The 19,847-nt window shown below is 50.3% G+C and overlaps 10 protein-coding genes across 10 annotated transcripts; 6 read left to right on the top strand and 4 right to left on the bottom strand.

The window, feature by feature from the left end:
* Nucleotides 1-10: 10 nt before the first annotated feature.
* K441DRAFT_546735 (FabD/lysophospholipase-like protein) lies at nt 11-1,261 on the bottom strand (the record flags this gene model as incomplete). The annotated part of the gene is made up of 3 exons (XM_067642880.1): nt 11-725; nt 786-1,070; nt 1,122-1,261. Coding segments are annotated over 3 exons (1,140 nt in total), but the record flags the coding sequence as incomplete, so codon positions are not given.
* Nucleotides 1,262-2,095: 834 nt separating this feature from the next.
* Nucleotides 2,096-4,573, top strand: K441DRAFT_363690 (uncharacterized protein). The gene is made up of 3 exons (XM_067641402.1): nt 2,096-2,662; nt 2,713-3,686; nt 3,740-4,573. The coding sequence occupies exons 1-3, from the start codon at nt 2,229-2,231 to the stop codon at nt 4,081-4,083; spliced, it is 1,752 nt and encodes a 583-aa protein (XP_067507012.1). The 5' UTR covers nt 2,096-2,228; the 3' UTR covers nt 4,084-4,573.
* Nucleotides 4,574-6,682: 2,109 nt separating this feature from the next.
* On the top strand, nt 6,683-8,339 carry K441DRAFT_547627 (uncharacterized protein; the record flags this gene model as incomplete). Its single annotated transcript, XM_067642922.1, has 5 exons — nt 6,683-6,799; nt 6,904-7,046; nt 7,100-7,226; nt 7,282-8,202; nt 8,259-8,339. 5 exons carry the CDS (start codon nt 6,683-6,685, stop codon nt 8,337-8,339), a joined length of 1,389 nt encoding a protein of 462 aa, XP_067507013.1.
* A 460-nt stretch (nt 8,340-8,799) lies between these two features.
* K441DRAFT_630516 (phosphatidylethanolamine N-methyltransferase) lies at nt 8,800-9,810 on the top strand (the record flags this gene model as incomplete). Its single annotated transcript, XM_067646276.1, has 6 exons — nt 8,800-8,839; nt 8,896-8,935; nt 8,991-9,007; nt 9,085-9,190; nt 9,351-9,683; nt 9,753-9,810. Coding segments are annotated over 6 exons (594 nt in total), but the record flags the coding sequence as incomplete, so codon positions are not given.
* Nucleotides 9,811-10,313: 503 nt separating this feature from the next.
* K441DRAFT_685240 (beta-tubulin) lies at nt 10,314-12,118 on the bottom strand (the record flags this gene model as incomplete). Its single annotated transcript, XM_067651858.1, has 8 exons — nt 10,314-10,704; nt 10,767-11,101; nt 11,148-11,603; nt 11,658-11,712; nt 11,779-11,820; nt 11,886-11,911; nt 11,962-11,985; nt 12,107-12,118. The coding sequence occupies 8 exons, from the start codon at nt 12,116-12,118 to the stop codon at nt 10,314-10,316; spliced, it is 1,341 nt and encodes a 446-aa protein (XP_067507015.1).
* A 546-nt stretch (nt 12,119-12,664) lies between these two features.
* On the bottom strand, nt 12,665-14,276 carry K441DRAFT_630521 (alkaline phytoceramidase; the record flags this gene model as incomplete). Its single annotated transcript, XM_067646277.1, has 5 exons — nt 14,253-14,276; nt 13,692-14,171; nt 13,450-13,636; nt 12,876-13,380; nt 12,665-12,821 (listed from the first exon to the last, which is right to left on the bottom strand). Coding segments are annotated over exons 2-5 (951 nt in total), but the record flags the coding sequence as incomplete, so codon positions are not given.
* K441DRAFT_655365 (prefoldin subunit 1) lies at nt 14,093-14,940 on the top strand. Its single transcript, XM_067647839.1, has 3 exons — nt 14,093-14,232; nt 14,294-14,460; nt 14,518-14,940. The coding sequence occupies exons 1-3, from the start codon at nt 14,203-14,205 to the stop codon at nt 14,681-14,683; spliced, it is 363 nt and encodes a 120-aa protein (XP_067507017.1). The 5' UTR covers nt 14,093-14,202; the 3' UTR covers nt 14,684-14,940.
* On the top strand, nt 14,876-15,486 carry K441DRAFT_363871 (uncharacterized protein). The gene has a single exon (XM_067641405.1). It carries the CDS (start codon nt 15,067-15,069, stop codon nt 15,448-15,450), a length of 384 nt encoding a protein of 127 aa, XP_067507018.1. The 5' UTR covers nt 14,876-15,066; the 3' UTR covers nt 15,451-15,486.
* A 429-nt stretch (nt 15,487-15,915) lies between these two features.
* Nucleotides 15,916-17,955, top strand: K441DRAFT_546912 (uncharacterized protein; the record flags this gene model as incomplete). Its single annotated transcript, XM_067642889.1, has 3 exons — nt 15,916-16,699; nt 16,979-17,619; nt 17,713-17,955. The coding sequence occupies 3 exons, from the start codon at nt 15,916-15,918 to the stop codon at nt 17,953-17,955; spliced, it is 1,668 nt and encodes a 555-aa protein (XP_067507019.1).
* A 645-nt stretch (nt 17,956-18,600) lies between these two features.
* Nucleotides 18,601-19,695, bottom strand: K441DRAFT_605369 (mitochondrial carrier; the record flags this gene model as incomplete). The annotated part of the gene is made up of 2 exons (XM_067645367.1): nt 18,601-19,571; nt 19,659-19,695. 2 exons carry the CDS (start codon nt 19,693-19,695, stop codon nt 18,601-18,603), a joined length of 1,008 nt encoding a protein of 335 aa, XP_067507020.1.
* Nucleotides 19,696-19,847: the final 152 nt, after the last annotated feature.

Genomic DNA, 19,847 nt, shown 5'->3' on the forward strand with positions numbered 1-19,847 from the left:
TTCTCCTACACTAACTACTAGGTGCTCTGCCGAGTTCACCCGCCGCCGCCACCATCTGTGTTTCAACACGGGATGCTGTCGACGGCATATCCTGAGGCCTGCTTCCATCTTCATCAACCGCCCCACTGTACATGGTCAGTGACGTCTCGCCGTCATATTTCTCCTCGGCCTGGGCGATACTGGCAAAGTCATCCACAAACTTTTTGATCGTCCTCTGGTTCTCGCTTAGATAGTTATGGGTATGCGACGAGATCTTACTGGCCTTCTCCCAATCGGATAACGTGATATCTTGCAGGCCCTGATCGACGTTGAACCTGTAGTACTGGCCGCTATCACCGTATTGGCCGTCAAGTCTTGCTGCTGCCTTCTTAGAGGTCGTGGCCATTTTCTTTAGTCCACTAATGATAGAAAGTCGCCTGTTATCAATAGTGACGACGTCTCCAAGCCCGGTGCCGATGCTGAGGACTCGCATCTGTCCATGCCCGGGAAACTGTCGCCGGGCCTCCTCGATAAGGATTTCGCATGGGTTGTTGTACCCGAAACCAGCGTCGACAAACTCGATCCCGTCCCGACCGACTGTGATAGACTTGAAGAAGGTCGTTGCCGCCGAGGTCGCTCGCGCGACCTGCCAAATGGCGCAGCCATGGAAGCTAGCAGACGTGTCGTATGTTGTGAAGAGAGTCGGCCGCGCGTCGATATTACCCTTCGTGATAGCTAGGATAACGCTGTGAGATGTCAGCCGCCTTTTGCCCCGTTACCCTAATCCACCTCACCCGGGAGAATACGTCTTGGTGCATGACCTGTCGCGGAACTCCATCTCACTATGTGGGCACGTCCCGGCCGTTGAGAGGCCTCGGCTCCGTCGGGCGACACATTCTGATTCCACGCAGAACTCCCTGACCGTCTGTTTGATAGCAGCCTCGAGCGCTTTGGCAGAGAAGGCGCCGGTGGGCGAGGCGGGAAGAATATTGGTCCTTTTCGGGGTGAAGGCCTGCTGGGCGACTTTTCTGTACGCTCGTATACACTTATCGACGGTCATCCCTAACCTCCCGAGCATGATCGCGATAATTCTATAGAGTCCGTCAGTAAGGAATCTAGACCGAGGGGTATTTGACCCTTACCCTCCCGTGCTTGTGCCGCCGATCAAATCGAAGTGTTCGCATGGTCGCGGGACATGGTCAAGACCACTGGCATCGCGGATCTTCTCCATAATGTCCTCTAGAATGAGGAGGCTTGATATGCCGCGGATGCCGCCTCCATCTCAAAGCGTGTCAGCGCGACCGACGAGGCTTGGGCCACAGAGCCTTACCGAGAGAGAGGATCCTCAACGGCGCGCAAGAAGCCATCTCAGCATCCACCCGGTCTATCCTGCTATCCGTGGTCTATGTGACGACGAGGAGGTTGTTGAACCGACAAGGCGGCGGTCGAACCGAGGTAAAATTCAATTGGCTGCTACAAGTCGGCAACTGCGCACGAGCCATTGGGAAAATTACCTCAGCAAGCTCAGACGTATCGATTCAATTAGCGGATATCGCTAACCTTTTTTGTCAAAAAGTTGATTCTATGGTATTCGTTTACCGGAAAATAAGCGAAATTCTGACCAATAGAAGCCATGATCTTCGTTGCACCACTCCCGTTTTTCTGCGTAAAGGGCGTTGAGTGCATAAACCCAGCAGGTGGGTGGAAGGGCAAAAAAAATTTCCTGGGGAAAGGGCAAACGCCCCATCAGTATATAAAGGGAGGCTGAGCACGACAGGTGAGACTGTTAGGGTTAGTGCAAATTTCGCTCAAAACTTTAACGTTCCCGCTTTGTGGCTCTCTACTACCTACCTCAGGACTTATGGTCCGACTTTCCTTAGAATTATATACACCTCTCGTCAATTCCGGTGGTTAGCGTGTTTTATTAACTTTCCCTTAAACAGCAAAAATACCAAAACTTCCCCTACAAAAAGGCCGTGCAGACGTGGCTGCGCTAACTACCGGAATTGATGAGAGGGTGTAGTAGTAGGCGCCCCTGAAAACATCTTCGATTCGTTATAGTTCTTTTCTCCTCTAAGATGGGTTTACACAAGGCTGAAGTTCGCCTAGCATGGGGAATATCCCTGTTATTTTCGCGCGGTGGTGGGGGCTGAGCTCTCGCACTAGTTGCGAGGTTTCGGCTTAGGATAAGTACTGTAAGCCGTCAAGGCAGCGTTCCATCTTATTTTCTTCTTTGTTACTATTAGAACATGGATCCGTTGAGTGTCACGGCATCCATTGTCGGTATTCTTGCTTCAGCCGGCAAGCTTTCTGAGCTTCTTCGTTCTATAATCTCTACCGCCAAAGACGCGCCCCGAGTCGTGGCTGCGTTGGTTTGTGAGATTAATGAAGTTCAGGCAGCACTTTCGTCTCTCCAGACCCTTCTCACGGACCTTTCGTCGGCACCACCGCGTCGAGCCGCTCTAATACAGCTTGATCAGCTTATAGTCACGCTAACAGAATCTGTGCTAACTTTCTCTGAGCTGGAAGCGATTATTACCCCGTTAGCGGTGTCTAAAGGGCAGAAGTTTCCTCTTAGAACTCGATTAAAATGGACGCGTATTGAGGGTAATTGCTTAAAGATGGTTAAGAGGTTGCAGAGGCACAAAGCATCAATTTCACTAATGCTTAATATTCTTCAATGGTATGTCGATCACGTATTATCTCGCATGGTTAGCTCACTAATATCCATAGCGCATCAGATGCAGAAGCTAGTCGATCGCAAGAATCGCTAGAATCCCTGGTGGAGCAGCTTCTAAAAAGCAACCAGGAACTGTGCAAGCGATTAAAGAATCTGGAAGACGCCTTTGACGCACGAAGTACAATAACCAAGAAATTTAACGATCTAAGCCTTGTGTCGCGAGAAGACAATGAGACAATTACAGCAGCGCGGCCATCGAATAACAAACGCACATCTATCATTGAGGTGGTTAGGGTTCGCTTTGCATTCGATGCTGATCTAGAGTCTTCCCGTGTTTACAGAATGGCAAGGAATGACTGCTGCGACCGCTCCTTTGTCAGCTCCGCTATTAGAACGAACGCTTGGTCAACCTTTTCCGGGATTTCCCTCGCGGATATCTCCGTTATTTCAATCGTGGCATTGCCACTCTATCCGGGCGATATTATGAATGAAGAGCATTACTTATTCGGCGATACTAAAGTTCCCCAGCTGTCAGAGCCTGCCGCCCTATGGACAAACAGTCAGTCCGTCGTTGAAATCGAGTCCCCACAACCCAAAGGCGCGTTATCCGCCACTCCCACAAGACTTAGAGAGCGAGCGGAACATGCTAGGGAAGAAGATACTCCAACGACACCACGACAGCTGCAGGATGCTGGCGCTCTTGTCCCTAGCATCTCCCTGGATATGGGAGGAGCAGTCCCTTCGTTCCAAGATAAAATACACTCGGCTCTATTGCAAGGAGACTCTTCCGACCAACCTGCCAGCAGCCCCTCAGGCATGCAAACGGACGCGGCCCCTGAGAAGGAGCTGTGGACGAACGGCCCTGCCTACCTGGATTTTGACGGCGCTGAAACTGCTAGTTCAATACGCATCCATAAGGATGATGCTTCTAGCCCGTTTGACGACGACAGACATAGTGATAATGATGTCGTGTACCCCTGCAAGGGCTGTGGGGAAATCTTAGGAGAAGGGAAGGCTTTCGAAATGGGTGAGTCACCTTTCTAATGAAAGGTTAACGGCTTGTTCTAACAGTATTTGCAGGTGGGAGCCGGTGGCATCTGGGCTGCTTCCGCTGCAACGCCTGCGGCACCCTTCTCGACTCGGACTCATATCTGCAGCTTTTCGCCGACGGCTCACCAATATGCAGTAATTGCACATACGCCCGCGATGCCTGTGATAATAAGATTGAAGAGCTGGCGATTTTGCTGGGGACCAGACATATTGTGCAAACTGCTTCAAATGCCGGAACTGCACCCGGAAAATCGAGAATCTGCGTTACGCTCGTACATTTCTGGGCATCTTCTGCATGGCCTGTCATGAATCGCTCATGGCACGACGCCGCAAGAAGTCGAGAGAAAAACAAGACCGTTCAGTCCTTGATATGATCCCTGGCCTTGACAAGTCCCTTCCAGTCTTACCAGCAAGCCTTTCACCAGAAGTCGGCTCTAAGTTCTGGCCACGAGCAGTCGTCCACATGGTCCAACATTAGCTCTTCGATAGGGCAGTCTATGCCGTCCCAGTCATAGATCTGTACACTACAGAAAGCGCATTCTACCCTATCTTTCCCTTTACCGAAGGTACGGTGGAAGCCGGCGGCGGCAAGTTTTATTGGGGAGAGATTTTGATGGGGCCAGTTATTGGTATACGAGCTTACCCCTTAACCCACTGAGGTGCAACGCTTGGGCCAGTTTTAGGGCCGTGCAGGAACATCATGGAGATTGAAACAACAGCCTCCTATTGGCCAGGCCTTATCGATAACACTGCGCCCGAAGCAGCGGGTTAAGGTATACGGGAGGATATCGTCTTAAAACTAGAGGCTAGGGTTGATGGCCAAGGCGAAGGCGAAGGTATTGGTGGAGGGGCATGGCGGGAGCGGCGATTCAGGGGGGTAGTGTGGAGTTGGAGAACGAGAGTGTAAAGAAGGCTGCAAAGGAGGCTGTGACAGCGGAGAGAAAGGATTCGGGTCGTCCGTAAAAGAGGTCTGTTTCTTTTTCTTTCTCTTCCCTTCCTTCCTCTCTGCAGTCATCGCCCGCGTCTTTGGAGCCATTTTGAGGATGAGCTAGGAGTTAGCGCGGCCACTACGGACTACCTTATTTTATGGGTTACGCAGCTCTCCCTAAGACCTTTGGGAAGAGAATATTTAGTATATAAGATAAATAAAGACTCTAGAGATGTGCTTTCTTATAGAGTGAAACTAGTGCAAATGCGGAGCCGGTTAAGCTGCATAAGCAACGTAAACAGATGGTATGAGCGGAACTCCGATAAGTTGTAGAGGTGAAAGTCTCGTAAGTCTGCGTTTCGTTCCTGTGCAACGCGGCGTGCGATTTTCTTGGACCAGCATACCGACGCCCTGCCGATACTGGAACTAGTTACTTGGACATCGAATTCGTCCCAGAGGAACAGGGCTGTCTCGTCTCGGCACATGTGGGGTTTTTCGATCACACAATGCACTCAACATGGGAGGTGTGATACTTCTGGGCCTTCCGGCCCTGTTCGGGGGCGCCTTGGTGGTCCCAAAGCATCGAAGGTTCGTTCGAATCGTTCGAATCGAGCGAATCGAGCGCATGCTGCAACGAGCAATCCTAGCCACTTGGGCATTACGGAGTGACTTACTGAGGATCATGTCTCGAATCTGCTCATGCTGTGAAACAGCAAGATTTGGCGCCTGTCGAGTACAGTTGTGTATGGCACGCAGCAAGTAAGTCGAGGACATAAGATGGCGCGGTGTCAGCGCCAAGACCAGCCAAAAGGTCCGTGCGGAGAAACTTTCTTGAAGCAGAATGGAGGAAGCCAATTTCGGTTGTGACAGTAGCAAATTGAGCGGATGCAGTTTCGTAAACAGTTCCGTGAAAACGATGATGCCTTTTGCGAGTGCGATGGTGCAAGGCGGGAGTGTGCGTCCTTGGGGCGCAAATGCGGCGCGATGTGGAGCTTGGCTAGTGTCAAGCGTCCCGGGTTTGTGCTTGCGAGCGCCACCATCTTGGGTTGTAACCTCCCCTCGTCCCGCCCAAGAACAGGTCCGCATTCTAACCTGGGGTGGACCATGTAGTTACAAGTCATCGCACAAGCAATAGTTGCTGCCATACGCAACCCTACCACCCCTGCCAATGCACTGTCGGAAGCCCCAAGGACCTTCCCAAACACGTGGGGAAGAAGAGCATTCAGCGCCCATTCAATCCGCTGCAGCTGCCGCACGGCACGTTGGAACGCCCACAGGGTGGCCGATCCCTGCTCAAGCCCTCTCTTAGGGCTCTCGCGAGCGGCACTAATGCGGCGCGATCCTGCAGCTTGGCACGGGGGACATGCGGTGCAACTCCATAGCTTGGAGCTATGAAAGCGCTTTGCCGGCAAGGCCGACTTGGATAGATATCCGTGTTGCTTCATGGCTTCTGGAACAAGCGCCTCTTCTTGTACGTAGGGGGATCTGCTCTGCTTCTTTAGCTTCGCCCGGGAGGCGCAATGCTTCTCTTGCTAATCTGGAAAGCTTATTGCCCATTTGGAGCATTAAGCGGGCTGCTCAACCATGGAACCTTGTTTGAGGGTAGCTTCAAGCTCTTTTTCGCCTGTCCCTCAGCCTAGCTTTTATTTGCTCCGATCAAATCCTGCCTTACGCTAGTTTACGCCATCCTTCAGCCAGACTTGACCGTGAATTTCTACAAAGCACCACGCCTCCCCCATCTATTCTTGCGCCACTACGACTGTTCGACAAAGCCGTTCCTGTCCCAACCCTTCATTCCAAACCAGCCCGTACACGAGTGGAAACCCTCGTTGCGCGCTCATTTTCCTCACCGTCTCAAGTCAAATTCGGTGGTTAATGTTGCCAGAAGCCAATAGTCGCAGACCTTTCTATTACACACCTCTGAAACAGTCCATCCGCTCGATAAAATGGCGTTAGATGTCGGAGTAAAGGGCGAAAAGTTCGATTCGTCTGAAAAGCAATTCTCTGGTCCTGGTCATGATCCAGAAAATCCCACTGGCCGTCGCATGAGCCGCATCGACAAGCCTTTGGACTCTGATACTGACAGCAGTCTCAGTGTGGGAAAGCAGATTGAGATGGAGGCATCAAACGCCATCAAATACAGAAGTTGCAGTTGGCCGAAGGTGTGTCTTGATATACTACATGCTATTCCAAACTGTGCGCCGAATCGCATTTCGCCATTGCTCCACATGACTGTGGTGATATTTCACTAATATTTAACATATAGACGGCCGCCTTACTTTTTGCTGAATACATCTGCTTGGCTATCATGTCATTCCCTTATTCCTACTCAGTTTTGGGTCTCGTTCCTGGGCTGATTTTGACCGTTGTGGTTGCTGCTCTGGTGCTCTATACTTCCTTAGTTGTCTGGTAAGATTGAAAAAGATCTAATGAAAATAGCCGAGAAACTAATTCACCGCAAGGGAATTTTGCCTTCGCCATCCAGAAGTCAGAGATGTCTGTGACATCGGACAGATGCTGTTCTGGAATAGCAAATGGGCGTGGTGGTTCACGGCTGTTATGTTCGTCCTGAATAACACTTTCATCCAGGTAGGCTATCCAGAAAATATCTTACACTGCATCAGTCAGATTAAGGATGTTGTAGGGCTTCCACTGCCTGGTCGGTGCCAAATATCTGAACACCATGTCGAACCACAGCGTGTGCACCATCGGATTCTCTGCAATTATAGCGGTTGTCTCGTTCATTTGCTCCATGCCTCGAACCTTTTCAGCACTTGCCAGAATTGCTACGTTTTCCGCGTTCTTCACTTTTGTTTCAGTTTTACTGGCAACAATTTTTGCTGGTATCGAACCTCACCCTAAAGGCTACCCGAAGTACGGAGAACCTGTTGTACTAACCATCCCTGCTGCAGGCACAACATTCGTGGCGGGTATGAACGCATTCATGAATATCAGCTATACCTTTATTGGGCAGATCACGATTCCCAGCTTCATTGCGGAGATGAGGAATCCCAAGGATTTCCCGAAAGCTCTGTGGGCTGTTACTATTGCTGAGGTTATCCTTTTTAGTCTGGTTGGATCCATTGTATATGCCTACACTGGAACTAACTACAACACGGCTCCCGCTTTTGGTTCTCTTGGTAACGAGGTCTATTTGAAGGTCTCTTTCTCCTTCATGATCCCGACCCTAATCTTTTTGGGTGTACTATACGCCTCCGTATCGGCCAGATTTGTCTTCTTCCGCTTATTCAGTGGATCCAATCACATGGGTAACCACACCATTGTTGGGTGGGCCTCATGGGCAGGGATACTGGCCTGCACTTGGATCCTAGCCTTCATCATCGCTGAGGTCATTCCGTTCTTTTCTGACCTCCTCTCGTTGATGAGCTCGCTGTTCGATTCATTCTTTGGGTTTATCTTTTGGGGAGTTGCCTATTTGAGGATGCGGCGGGCAGACTACGGACCTAACTTTTGGAAAGTGCGGGGAATAAGAGGATTTGTTGGATTTGTTGTTAACATCATCCTCTGCATCATCGGCCTCTTCTTCTTGAGTGCTGGTACATATGTAAGTGCTCTACTTCATTTACCATTACTGACAAATCTCTAACCCCTTTCTCTCAGGCTTCTGTACAGAGTATCATTGACGGATACCACACCGCTGGCTTTGGAGGACCATTTTCATGTGCTTCGAACGGTATTTGAAATGTCTCTTTTCTTAGGCTCTGGCAAGCAATTCCTACTAAGGCTACTGGAATACCATGAATGAGACAACAAATTAAAGCATAAATCTGATTGGGCTCAACGATATATGAAGTCTCCATAAATGTGATATGTTGTGTGCTTAGAAACCGCTAAACTTCTGATCCCACATGCAACTGACGTCTTTGCTCGCTTCTCTTGCAACACCAAAACCGAGTCCCCACATATAAACAAACATTGCCAGGGTCATGCAACTGACGTCTTTGCTCGCTTCTCTTGCAACACCAAAACCGAGTCCCCACATATAAACAAACATTGCCAGGGTCATGCAACTGACGTCTTTGCTCGCTTCTCTTGCAACACCAAAACCGAGTCCCCACATATAAACAAACATTGCTAGCTTTAGCACTGCCATTGCGTGAACAACCACCCCTTCCTCTCCCTTTTTGAGTGTATGCACACTATGTCAAGCCTTATTGACTTCGGCCGGCCGAGCTTCTGGCGTAAGTACCTCAACTCATCGTAGTTTCAGCTACTGCAAGCTTCTGACCGCCAATAGTATCCGCGGCTTCAATTGTGTTCAACCCGACATTCTGGAAGTATATATAACCTCCCAAATTATCTTAGAAGCACCGGGCTAATATTTGAGTGCAGTATCGCAGCCCGTCAAGGTACACACCAACCATGAGATCGGCGCAGGCAAAAGCAATTTCCATCCCATCTCTGACGCAAACCTCGTCAAACATAGAATACTATAATAAAGCCCTCACAAAGCTGTTCCGAGGGAACTCACTCTACGGCTGCTACGCCCTCGGTGCTGTAATTTTCTCGCTGGGAATATTCAGAGATGTGCTGTGTGTAGCTGCCTTGAGCCTCTCCAACCAACCCAGAATAAATCCCACACGGAGCTCCAAAACACTGAATCGCACAACCTTCCCCTTCCATACCCTCCGCCACTCCGCTCCCGCCTGATTTTCCAGCAAACCCTCAAGCTAACCAACCCCCCCTCCTTAGCTACGAGCGCGCTCTGCGCGCCCAGCCCGCACACCCCCTCCTGCAGCACCCAGCCGTGCACCTAGCGTCCTACGGCCTCTTCCTCAGCGGCAACGTCCTCGTGCTCTCGTCCATGTGGGCGCTGGGGCTGACTGGCACGTACCTGGGCGACTACTTCGGGATCCTGATGGACGCGCCGGTGACCAGCTTCCCGTTCAACGTCACGGCGGCGCCCATGTACCACGGCAGCACGCTCAGCTTCCTGGGCACCGCGCTGTGGAGCGGGAAGCCGGCGGGGCTGGTGCTGACGGGGCTGGTCGCGGTCGCGTATGCGGTCGCCAGGACGTACGAGGAGTGAGCTGTTCCCTTTTTTTCTCTTCTGGTTTTGGGCGAGGAGCCTTGCTGACATACGTGCGTGTGCAGTCCTTTCACGACGGAGATATACGCGAAGAGAGAGCGGGAGAGGAAAGCTGGAAAAAAGACGACGTAGTCTTAATGGAGCTCGCATCATATAGGGCATGGTAGGTTCTATGTGAGATACAGGGGGTTGAGGAGTCTGTTGGGAGTATAACGGAGCATGGTGGCATACGTTTTAGATGTGTTTTCATTCAACATATCATGGTAGCGGTGGCGTTGCGGGTATTCAACTGCCTCCGCATTTTGGGGATGTAAAAGTCGCATTTAAGTCCATGTGTTACTTTAGCAAAGGGTTGGGAATGTTTTACTTTTGTTCACAAAAGCTAGTCAAGAAATAATCTCTTGATTAACAAAACACCATCGCTAAAGTTGCTTGGAGTGAGTCAGGCTGTTAGTCTAACTATCCTATAGTGGGAGAGGATATTAACGACGTCTTTCTCCCAACTATAATAAGAATCTGCCTAATCAGACGACTACTTGCAGCATAGAGACGAATAGTAGTAAAAAACAACTATAGGCCAATGGCCTTCACCATAATCTAACCTCCAATAATCGGCAATAAACATCCTACTCCTGCTCCTCAGGGGCCTCCTCATCATACTCCTCCTCACCCTCAGAGACCGAAGCCTCCTGGTATTGCTGGTACTCGGAGACCAAATCATTCATGTTGCTCTCAGCCTCGGTAAACTCCATCTCGTCCATACCCTCACCAGTGTACCAATGCAAGAAGGCCTTGCGACGGAACATAGCAGTGAACTGGTCGCCAACACGCTTGAAGAGCTCTTGGATGGAGGTCGAGTTACCAACGAAGGTAGACGACATCTTAAGGCCGCGTGGGGGAATAGAGCAGAGAGCGGTTTGAACGTTGTTAGGGATCCACTCGACGAAGTAAGAGGAGTTCTTGTTCTGGACGTTGCGCATCTGGTCTTCGACCTCCTTCATGGAGACCTTGCCACGGCTGTGAAAATAGTATTAGTATTTTCTAGGAAGCGGTAGGCCTTGTAGTGGCTGCAAACTTACAAGATGGCAGAGCAGGTCAGGTAGCGGCCGTTCCTAAAGTCAGAAGCAGCCATCATGTTCTTGGGGTCGAATATCTGCTGAGTCAACTCTGGCACGGTCACAGCACGGAAAGAGTATGCGCCACGGCTTGTAAGAGGAGCAAAGCCGACCATGAAGAAGTGGAGACGAGGGAATGGAACCATGTTGACAGCCAATTTCCGGAGATCGGAGTTAAGCTGACCGGGGAACCGCAGGCAGGTGGTGACACCAGACATAACTGCTGACACGAGGTGGTTGAGATCACCGTACGATGGATTGTTAAGCTTGAGGGTCCTCATGCAAATGTCATAAAGAGCCTAATCTGATTAGCATGTAACTAATGATTTCTCGGAAGATACATACCTCGTTGTCGATACAGAAGGTCTCGTCAGAGTTCTCGACCAACTGGTGCACGGAGAGGGTAGCATTGTACGGTTCAACAACGGTATCCGAGACCTTGGGAGAAGGCACGACGGAGAAAGTAGCCATCATGCGGTCTGGGAACTCCTCACGGATTTTGGAGATCAGCAGGGTACCCATACCGGCACCAGTACCACCACCAAGAGAGTGAGTGATCTGGAAACCTTGCAGACAGTCGCAGCCTTCGGCCTCACGACGCACTACATCAAGGACCTGGTCCACCAATTCTGCACCCTCAGTGTAATGACCCTTTGCCCAGTTGTTACCGGCACCGGATTGCCCGAAAACGAAGTTGTCAGGGCGGAAAAGCTGACCAAAAGGACCGGCGCGAACCGCGTCCATGGTGCCAGGCTCCAAGTCAACAAGGACTGCACGAGGAACGAATTTGTTGCCAGACGCCTGTTGAGGTTAGAATGATGTGAAATTTATAGCTGGGATTTAGGACAAACATACCTCATTGAAGTAGACGTTCATTCGCTCCAGTTGAAGGTCAGAGGTACCGTTGTAACTGCACATCATGAGCGAGAATATTGCTTAGAAGATTGTTGGGCTGCAAAAATTTCATCTAACTTACACGCCAGAGCCATCAAGACCGTGCTCGCCAGAGATCGTTTGCCTAATTGTTCAAGCAAGATTAGCATAAATGGTAAATCTTGCTGTGAGTGTTGAATGAGTACACACCAGAAGGCAGCGCCAATTTGGTTGCCCTGCAAATAGTCAGTGCTCTGAGTACAAGATTAAGCCTGGGAATCCTTACACATTGGCCAGTCTGAAGATGGACCTATATGCACAAAAATTCGAAGTTAGCTACTGTTCTCTCCATGTTGTTGTGGTGCCTGAGCTAACGCGGGGCAATCAGGGGACACGCGAAAACACGGATTGTTATGGACGTGGAAACGTACAATTTCGCGCATTTTGATTGAGGGAGGTGTTTTCTAATGGTGTATTCGGGAGCTGAGGATGGCGAGGAAGCTGGTCAAGAAAGCTGTTGAGTGGATGGGGGTGGAGAAGATGAGGGTCGTGGAGCGGCGGTGTGAAGAGGGATGTTGTGGGCAGGACGCACGGCCTTTTTCAAGGGTCAAGTCAAAACACATTGACACCGTGCACGCCAATCCCAATTTGGTCACGTCGGGGTCGTGAAATACACAGCAACAGGCACCTGAATTAATGGGTACAAGTAGAGATACTTATGTGCTCAAACTGCTTCTGAGGTGTTGTTAAGGAACCTCTATTATTCAAACAACAAAGCCTATGCCAGCATTGGCGGTGCTCTATTCTATTGGAAAAGGTCTCTAGGCTAAGACAGGAATCCCGTAGAAAAGGACTGTGAGGTGCTACACATCGTTTCGTACTCATTCAAGCAAATACAATCTGGTTCCCCTGCATACCGAAACCACCACGCCGGGTGATATGCAGCATTTAAATTAATCCTATAAACTCTTTTTGACTGACCCATTTTGCACTTTGCTAGAGGAATTTTCTCGTTTTACTACTACTGGTAGTGATAGCAGATGAGGCCATATCATTTCGTAATCGTCCTGTCTGTAGTTCAAGCAATGACGAAGCCAAATACCCCACATGATATAGAAGTATGCGCCGATGCCCGTCATGAGATGCCTTCGTGTTACAGTCAATAGGAGAACCTACTAAAGGCAAGAAGAAAGAACTCACCACCAGCCATGGCCCTCAAGAAGAATTCCCCATGGCAGGCCCACCTGCCGTCTCCAACGCCTTAGCGTGGGACAGAACTCATTATCCAGTGTCCAGATAGCAAACCCACCCAAGAAAATGCTCAAGCCACATGCGATCATCTTCCACATTTTACTTATAATGTCCTTGTCCCTCTGGTCTTGTCTGTCATGCTCCCTTTTGACAGCTCCGTTTTGATGAGGTTCTGTGCGGGCCCTCTCCTTTGCGCGGAAAGAAGGTCTTATGTTTACTTCCATAACCCACATGCTTCGGAACAACACAATTGCTGTTAAGAGTGCGTACATGTTTTGGTGGAAGGCAGGATCTTGTAAGTAGTGATAGTACAAGGTAATAAATAGCGCCAATGACACCAGAAACATGCCCAGAAATATAGAGTACTGTTTTGATTTCCCGTAGGAGAATGTGGCATAAAACATAAGGCAGGTAGTGTATATCATGGATAATTCGTCGACAAGCTGCATCGGGTCTATAGTCTCGCAACACATCAGAAATGTATCCAGCTGAGGCAGCTCGTTGATTGTAGTTGAGAACGTACATTTTAAAGTGGTATGGAAAAGAAAGCTCCCAGTCCCCACCAGCAAATATCCAAAGAACGTAACGAGAAATATTCTATCATGCCCGTTTTTCAAGCAATTGTTGATGCCCTTGACAGCAAGGTACATGAATAAGAGATTTGTAAGGGTATTTACGATTTCGGCGGAGTAGATAGTCGCATAATAATCCTGACTGCGGTTGGAATGCGCGCACATAAATGAGATTGATTGAACGGAAGTGTACCTCTTCACACCAATTTAACGTTGATGTCACCGGAGACCACCGTCCTTCCCTTGATGGAGGATAGGGTATGGACGGAAGCCATGATAATACACTTTCTGCCATGCTGTATCAAGAAGTAAGTTCGGGAAACAGAATTGAGTCAACGTCGCGTTCTGGAGAGTAAGCTGCTGCGAAGACCGGGAACGGGCGGAAGTATGGTGGAGTGGCAGACGCGCTTCAGTAAGCCATTCTATTCCTAAAGTGTAGCAATAAGTGATAGTTAGGCAACTTGGGAGCTTGACAGGAAGTTGAAGTAGCTCATGCGAAGAGAAACCACTTCTTTATGCTATCCTTGCCGAGGTAGCTTGGCGCGCCCAGTGCGCCTTTTATTGCCCGCAACCGGGTTTCGAAATCCAATCACATTGCAGCACATCCTCTCTGGGATTGAAAAGCCGTGCATTTAGGCCCTCATTTGGTTTGTTGCGGCATCTATCATCGAAGCTCGTTCGCTGTCAGCCTGTAACCCGTCCACATGTCGATTCCGAATGAGGCACTGCAGAAGGTGAGCAGAAAGGCCCGTACCGTTCCGCCTTATATGCATCTGACCATCTTTTCCTACTTAGCTGCTGCAGGAGATTGAGCAGAAAGCGAGTTTCTCTCAGCAGCAGATTGGCATAGTCAAGGCCCAGATTGCAGCAAAGAATCGGGAGGGTCGGATCCTGCAGCTGACGTCGAGTGAAGTTGCGTCGCTTCCAGAAGAAACGAATGTCTACGAAGGTGTTGGAAAGATGTGAGCCTAGTCTCCAGACTACTAGATGTCCCAATTTGTCTGACCGGCCCCACCTAGGTTTGTATGGAATCCCTCAGCAGATGTGAAGCAGAGGCTGGCAGCAGAGAGTGAGGAGCTGAAGTCTGATGCATCGAACCTGGAGAAGAAGCTGCATTACCTAGAGACGACATACAAGAACAGCCAGCAAAGCATTGAGCAATTATTCCGGTCTGGCGGAGGTTGATGGAGGAGAAAGTTGTGCTCGACTCGCAACTAAATGTCTCGGATAGTTCTCTGAAAGTCTCTACTAGGTACAGAACTAGCATATCGGGCAGTCTCGAGAATATTCACTATATACAGAACTGCGATTATGAGCCACCGGCAAGGAACTGGGGTCAGGATATAAGCAGTGATTAGCCTCTCAAATTCCTCGAGCTACGAATTTCCACATCAATGCATACTTGTGGCCCCCACCAGCAATGACAGCGCACCACAAAGACTGAACCTGGTCGTTTAAGGCTTATGATGCAGACCCCCTTTCTGTTGAGAAATTTGATTTCTGAGCGGCTGAAAAGCCTGAGATCGCTCTTCCCGAGTTTGCTGGGACGTGTTTGACAGCTGAATGAAATGTGGAGTCTTCCCGCAATATGGCGTCCACAAATCGCTCCACGTCGCCGCCTGCCCAGAGACTCCAAAAGATGCCGTGCGAGAGTGGTCACGATGATTTTGAAGGTCACGCAGCTTGTTTTAAGAAGCTCTCGTGGCCGCCCTGCCGACGATGAAATTATTCGTTGTCTGCATGCCCAAACACGGCTGTCGATCGGTGTGGCTGGAGAGACCAAGAGCGCTTTGCCGCCCGAGGCCGGGGCAGTTAGCAGACAGGGCGGTCTCGCATCGCACAGAAATAGATGCCATAACCAACCCCCTCCCGCGAGTCAGCTTTTCGCGAGTAGAAACACTTGTAGAGAAACCGCGCGAACGTCCTTGAAACAGAAAGCAACTTGGGCTTAAAAAGCAGCGGCAACTGACAGGTTTGTGGTGGTGTATCAGCTTTGTCATGGAATTCTACGCGGGCGCATCAGGGCTACATGCATGCATGGGGCCTTGCCTCACGCCAGAAGAGGTAAGTGTGACCTGCACGCCGCACATAAGTTCTGGCGGAGGCCCAGCGTTGCCTGATGACCGTCAAGTCAGTCTCGCACTCCTGGCCCCCAAAAAGCTGCTGTCTTTTCGGTCAAGTCACTTGTTCTCTTCCCAGCTTATCACGCTCACCTTACGTTATTCTCTTGCGAATCCTGATCTTCAGCCTTCCGTCCTGATTCCACCCCACTTTCCTCCTTCAGCGAACCTTCCCATCCAGCTAGCACTGAACCGTCAACTACCGGACAAGCCTATTCCTCCAAATCCTTCCTTCTCTGTGATCTCTCTCTCCGAGTAGCCTGCTACACTCCTCTTTCCCCTGCCGTATTGCCCACTATGCCGCCGGCAGACTATTGGGACGAGGATGACGAGTGGTACTCTTCAACCGAAAGGGTTGTGGGCGGTGCCCGCCATGTACGACCAAACCCGCCTCTACCACCACGTCGCCCTCGTATGGACGATTACGGACGCCGAAGTGACCGCTTCCTCGCTCCCGAGACAAGCGGCTTTACGACCTCTCTCCACCGCACGCGATCTCAGGGCCACTCGCCTGCACCCAACGTAACCATCTATAATACTCTCGATAATGATACCAGCCCACATTTGCGTTCAGACCCGCACGTGCGCTCAGAGGCACGCAGCCGGGGAGCGAGCCCGCTGCCCAGCCCCCGCGGCCGGTTTGACGATCAATGGGCAGTGGCAGAACAATTGTCAGAGCTCAAGCAGGAGGTGGCACGGGGACGGCGATCTCGCTCGCAGTCCCGAGGAGGACACCACCACCGTGACTCGTCTCCAGGGTATGAACAGTGGCAGCTTCAGGTTGCTAACGAGCGACTCAGGGAGGCGGAGGAACGCCTAAATCAGGAAAAGAAGGAAGAACTTCTCAAGAAGAGGATGGAATTGAAATACCTTAAGACACAAAGAGAACGCGATGACGAGGAGGCACGCATTAAGGCCGAGGAAGACCGATTCGCGAAACAATTGGAGCTCAAGTACATGAAAGATCAAAGAGAACGAGAGGAGGAAGCTGCGCGTATTAAGCATGATGAAGAACTTTATGAAAAGAAATTGGAGTTGAAATTACTAAAAAGCCAGAAAGAACGGGACGATGAAGCCGCACGTATTAAGCATGATGAACAACTTTATGAAAGGAAAATGGAGTTGAGATTACTGAAAAGCCAGAAAGAACGGGACGATGAAGCCGCACGTATTAAGCATGATGAACAACTTTATGAAAGGAAAATGGAGTTGAAATTACTGAAAAGCCAGAAAGAACGGGACGATGAAGCCGCACGTATNAAGCATGAGGAAGAACATTACGAGAGGAAATTGGAGCTGAAATTACTAAAAGGCCAGAAAGACCGCGAAGATGAAGCAGCACGTCTTAAGGCGGAGGAAGAACGTCTCAGGAAAGAGTGGGAATTCAAGCAGGAGAAGGAAGAGAGGAAGAGGGAGCGGCAAGCAAAAGAAGCCGAGGAGGAGCGCAAGAGGATCATTGCCGAGAATACCTTAAAGCTTGAGAAAGCGGAAAGAGAGGCGAAAGAAGCTCGCCAGAGGGCCGTTGACGAATACAACGCGAAGAAGGCAAAGGAAGAAAAGGAAGCGAAGGAGGCGCGAGACAGAGCTATCGCCGATTATGAAAGAAAGAAGTCTGAGGATGCGCATAAAGCCAAAGAGCAGAGGGAAATATTGATCATGCAGCTCAAGATGGAAGAGGACAAGAAGAAGGAAAGGGAAAAGAGAGAATGGGAAGAGTTTCTCCGCAAACAGAAGGACAAAGAAGAGGAAGAGAAGGCTAAGAAGAAGAAGCAAGAGGAAGACCTTGAGGAGCAAATGCGAAAGCGCCTCCATCAATTCGGCTTCCAGGAGAACCAAATCCAAGCCATGATCAAGCCAGAGAAGGCCCCCCAACTCCAGCAAGGTCTCACGCCCGTAAATCCTCTTCAATTAGGATACCAGCCGACCTACGTTAAAGTCCATAAGGATCACTTGTCCATTGACACCCTGGTGTACTATGACATCCCATGGGAGTATGATAGAGTATGTCACTGATTCTTTCCTCCCTTACCTCCTACACAGCGACCCTTTGCAACTGCTATTTTCTGAAAGCCTCGGCTAACTTTGAGTGAACAGAATGACCAAGATTATATCATCATCCTTCGTGAGATGGATCCTAAAGAAACCGATATCCTCTTTGAACATACTCGTCGCCTCCGCTCTCGTGGCACGAACCGCCTTCTTATTGAAGAACGTCACACTCACAATAAGCCTGAGTACGCCTGGGTACGCAAACGTGAGCGTAAGCCCAGTGCTTCACCAAGCCGCCGGCGTAGCTCGCCTAAGCGTGTTGTCGGAATTAAGGAAATGTTCTTTTGAAGAGAGCGTCTTGTGGAAAATATATTGTCTATGGCTTACGAAAATTACAATGTCGTGCTCCTGGCGGTGATAACACTTTGGGTTACGATGTCAATGACAATTTCGATGTTCATGACACTTGGGACTCTTATGATAGGCGAAGAAGATGGCAGTTATTATTCATCTGAACTAGGGCGTATGTCATTCATTGGGGTTCTATCGTTATCATACCAGCTCAACCTAACAAATTTTTGGGAAAATTTCTTCTGCACATTAAACAGCTTCTCTGCAGCGACGCTGAGAGGTGGTAATCCGTGCCCATGGGGGTTTTTGATTATAGTTCGCAGTTTTGACTTTTGGACACTTTGGTAATGGGTTTGGAGACGGATGACTGCACGTTTCATTGTGGCTATGTATTGCTTAAATCACGATTATACTCATATCACTACCTTCTTGCACCCATGAAGTTAATGTGATAGATCTGTAGAGGTAATGCTGAGCCGAGTCGTCAATTAAGTCTTGTGCATATGAGCCATTTCATGTATTTACATTAGTTTGTTGAGCAGCGATATCTTCATGCCGTCAATCTTCCAAAGTACAGCCAGTCCAACAACTGGCGCTATTCACTTCAAAACTTCCAGACCATAAGTTGCTGCTTTTATTATCTCATAGCACCTCGCCAGCAGTCTCTTTCCACCTAACCTCTGCCCTCCGAATCAACTCCTCGTACACCGTCCACGCCAACGCGCTACTCATCGCTTTCCTTGCCATGCGAATCCCCAACCCATCGAACAATGAGCTCACACCCTCCTCCCTGAGCATCAGCTTCGCCGCCTGCACCATATTCCCATACTTTTGCGGCATAAGTTGCAGACGCGTCTTTATGGCATCAAACGGATTCGTAAATGCGGTGCCCAACCCCGCAGCCGCAACGCCACTGGCAAAATTAATCCCCGCCGCCGCCTTCATGCTCAGCTCGCCAGCCGCTGCCCCGGAGGACGTAGAATCAGTCTTATGCACCTTGGCAGCGAGCGCAGACAGGCGCTTCTTGCTCTGCTCGTAGAAGAGGACGTAGAGGCCGGCATAGGGGGCGTCGCGCACGGCAGTGGCGCCGAAGCCGGCGACGAAGCCGCGCAGGCCCTCGGTGGCGAAGATGGCGCGTGAGGCCGTGAACAGCGACTTGTAAGCGTACAGCGACGACTCGTAGCGCACCTTGATGACGGTGATGGGCATCATGAGGAAGCCGGCCCACGTGCGCGCCGCGGCGCCCGTTAGTAGGTTCGATGTGTTGGAGAGCTTGGGCAGGTTCGACGAGTGTGACGCCCGGCTTTTGCCGCTACGGCTGTCTACATTGTTGCTGGTGGCCGCCGAGTCGGCGAGCAGGCTCGCTCGCGCAACTTTCTGTCGCAGCGCATTGAGGGTCGAGAAGTAGATTGCGGAACCGCAGCCTGTGCGGAGCGCGGAGGGTAAGGTGCCACGCCAGAACTGGCGGATCGGTTGTGGTCCGCTGGCAATGGAGCGGATGGTTGAGAGGAGGGTTGTGTGGTGGGATTGCTGCACCCGGGTTTTGAGGAGGTCGGCGGGCTGGAGGAGGACGGCGGATAGGATGCCGGAGCCTAGGCCGGCGAAGAAATGGACTATTAGTCCAGTTAGTACAGGTTCCAGAGAGTGATTTGGGGCATTGTGAGTGAGAGAGCTGAGGAGAGCCGAGAAGCAAGGCTTACATGAAGACGACGAGCGCGATTTGCCGCCATCTGACATTGCACTGCTTTCATGCAAATTAATTGTTATGAGCAATGATCGTTCTGGAGACCTAGCATGGTGCGGTCTGAGAAGGATGTAGCAGAGGTGTTTACTGATAGCCAACGTAAATGTTGGAGAGTGAGGTCATCAATGGTAGTTGCGGCAGGTTC

The sequence above is a fragment of the Cenococcum geophilum genome (assembly GCF_001692895.1).
Source record: "Cenococcum geophilum 1.58 unplaced genomic scaffold K441scaffold_9, whole genome shotgun sequence".
Lineage (NCBI taxonomy): Eukaryota > Fungi > Ascomycota > Dothideomycetes > Gloniales > Gloniaceae > Cenococcum > Cenococcum geophilum.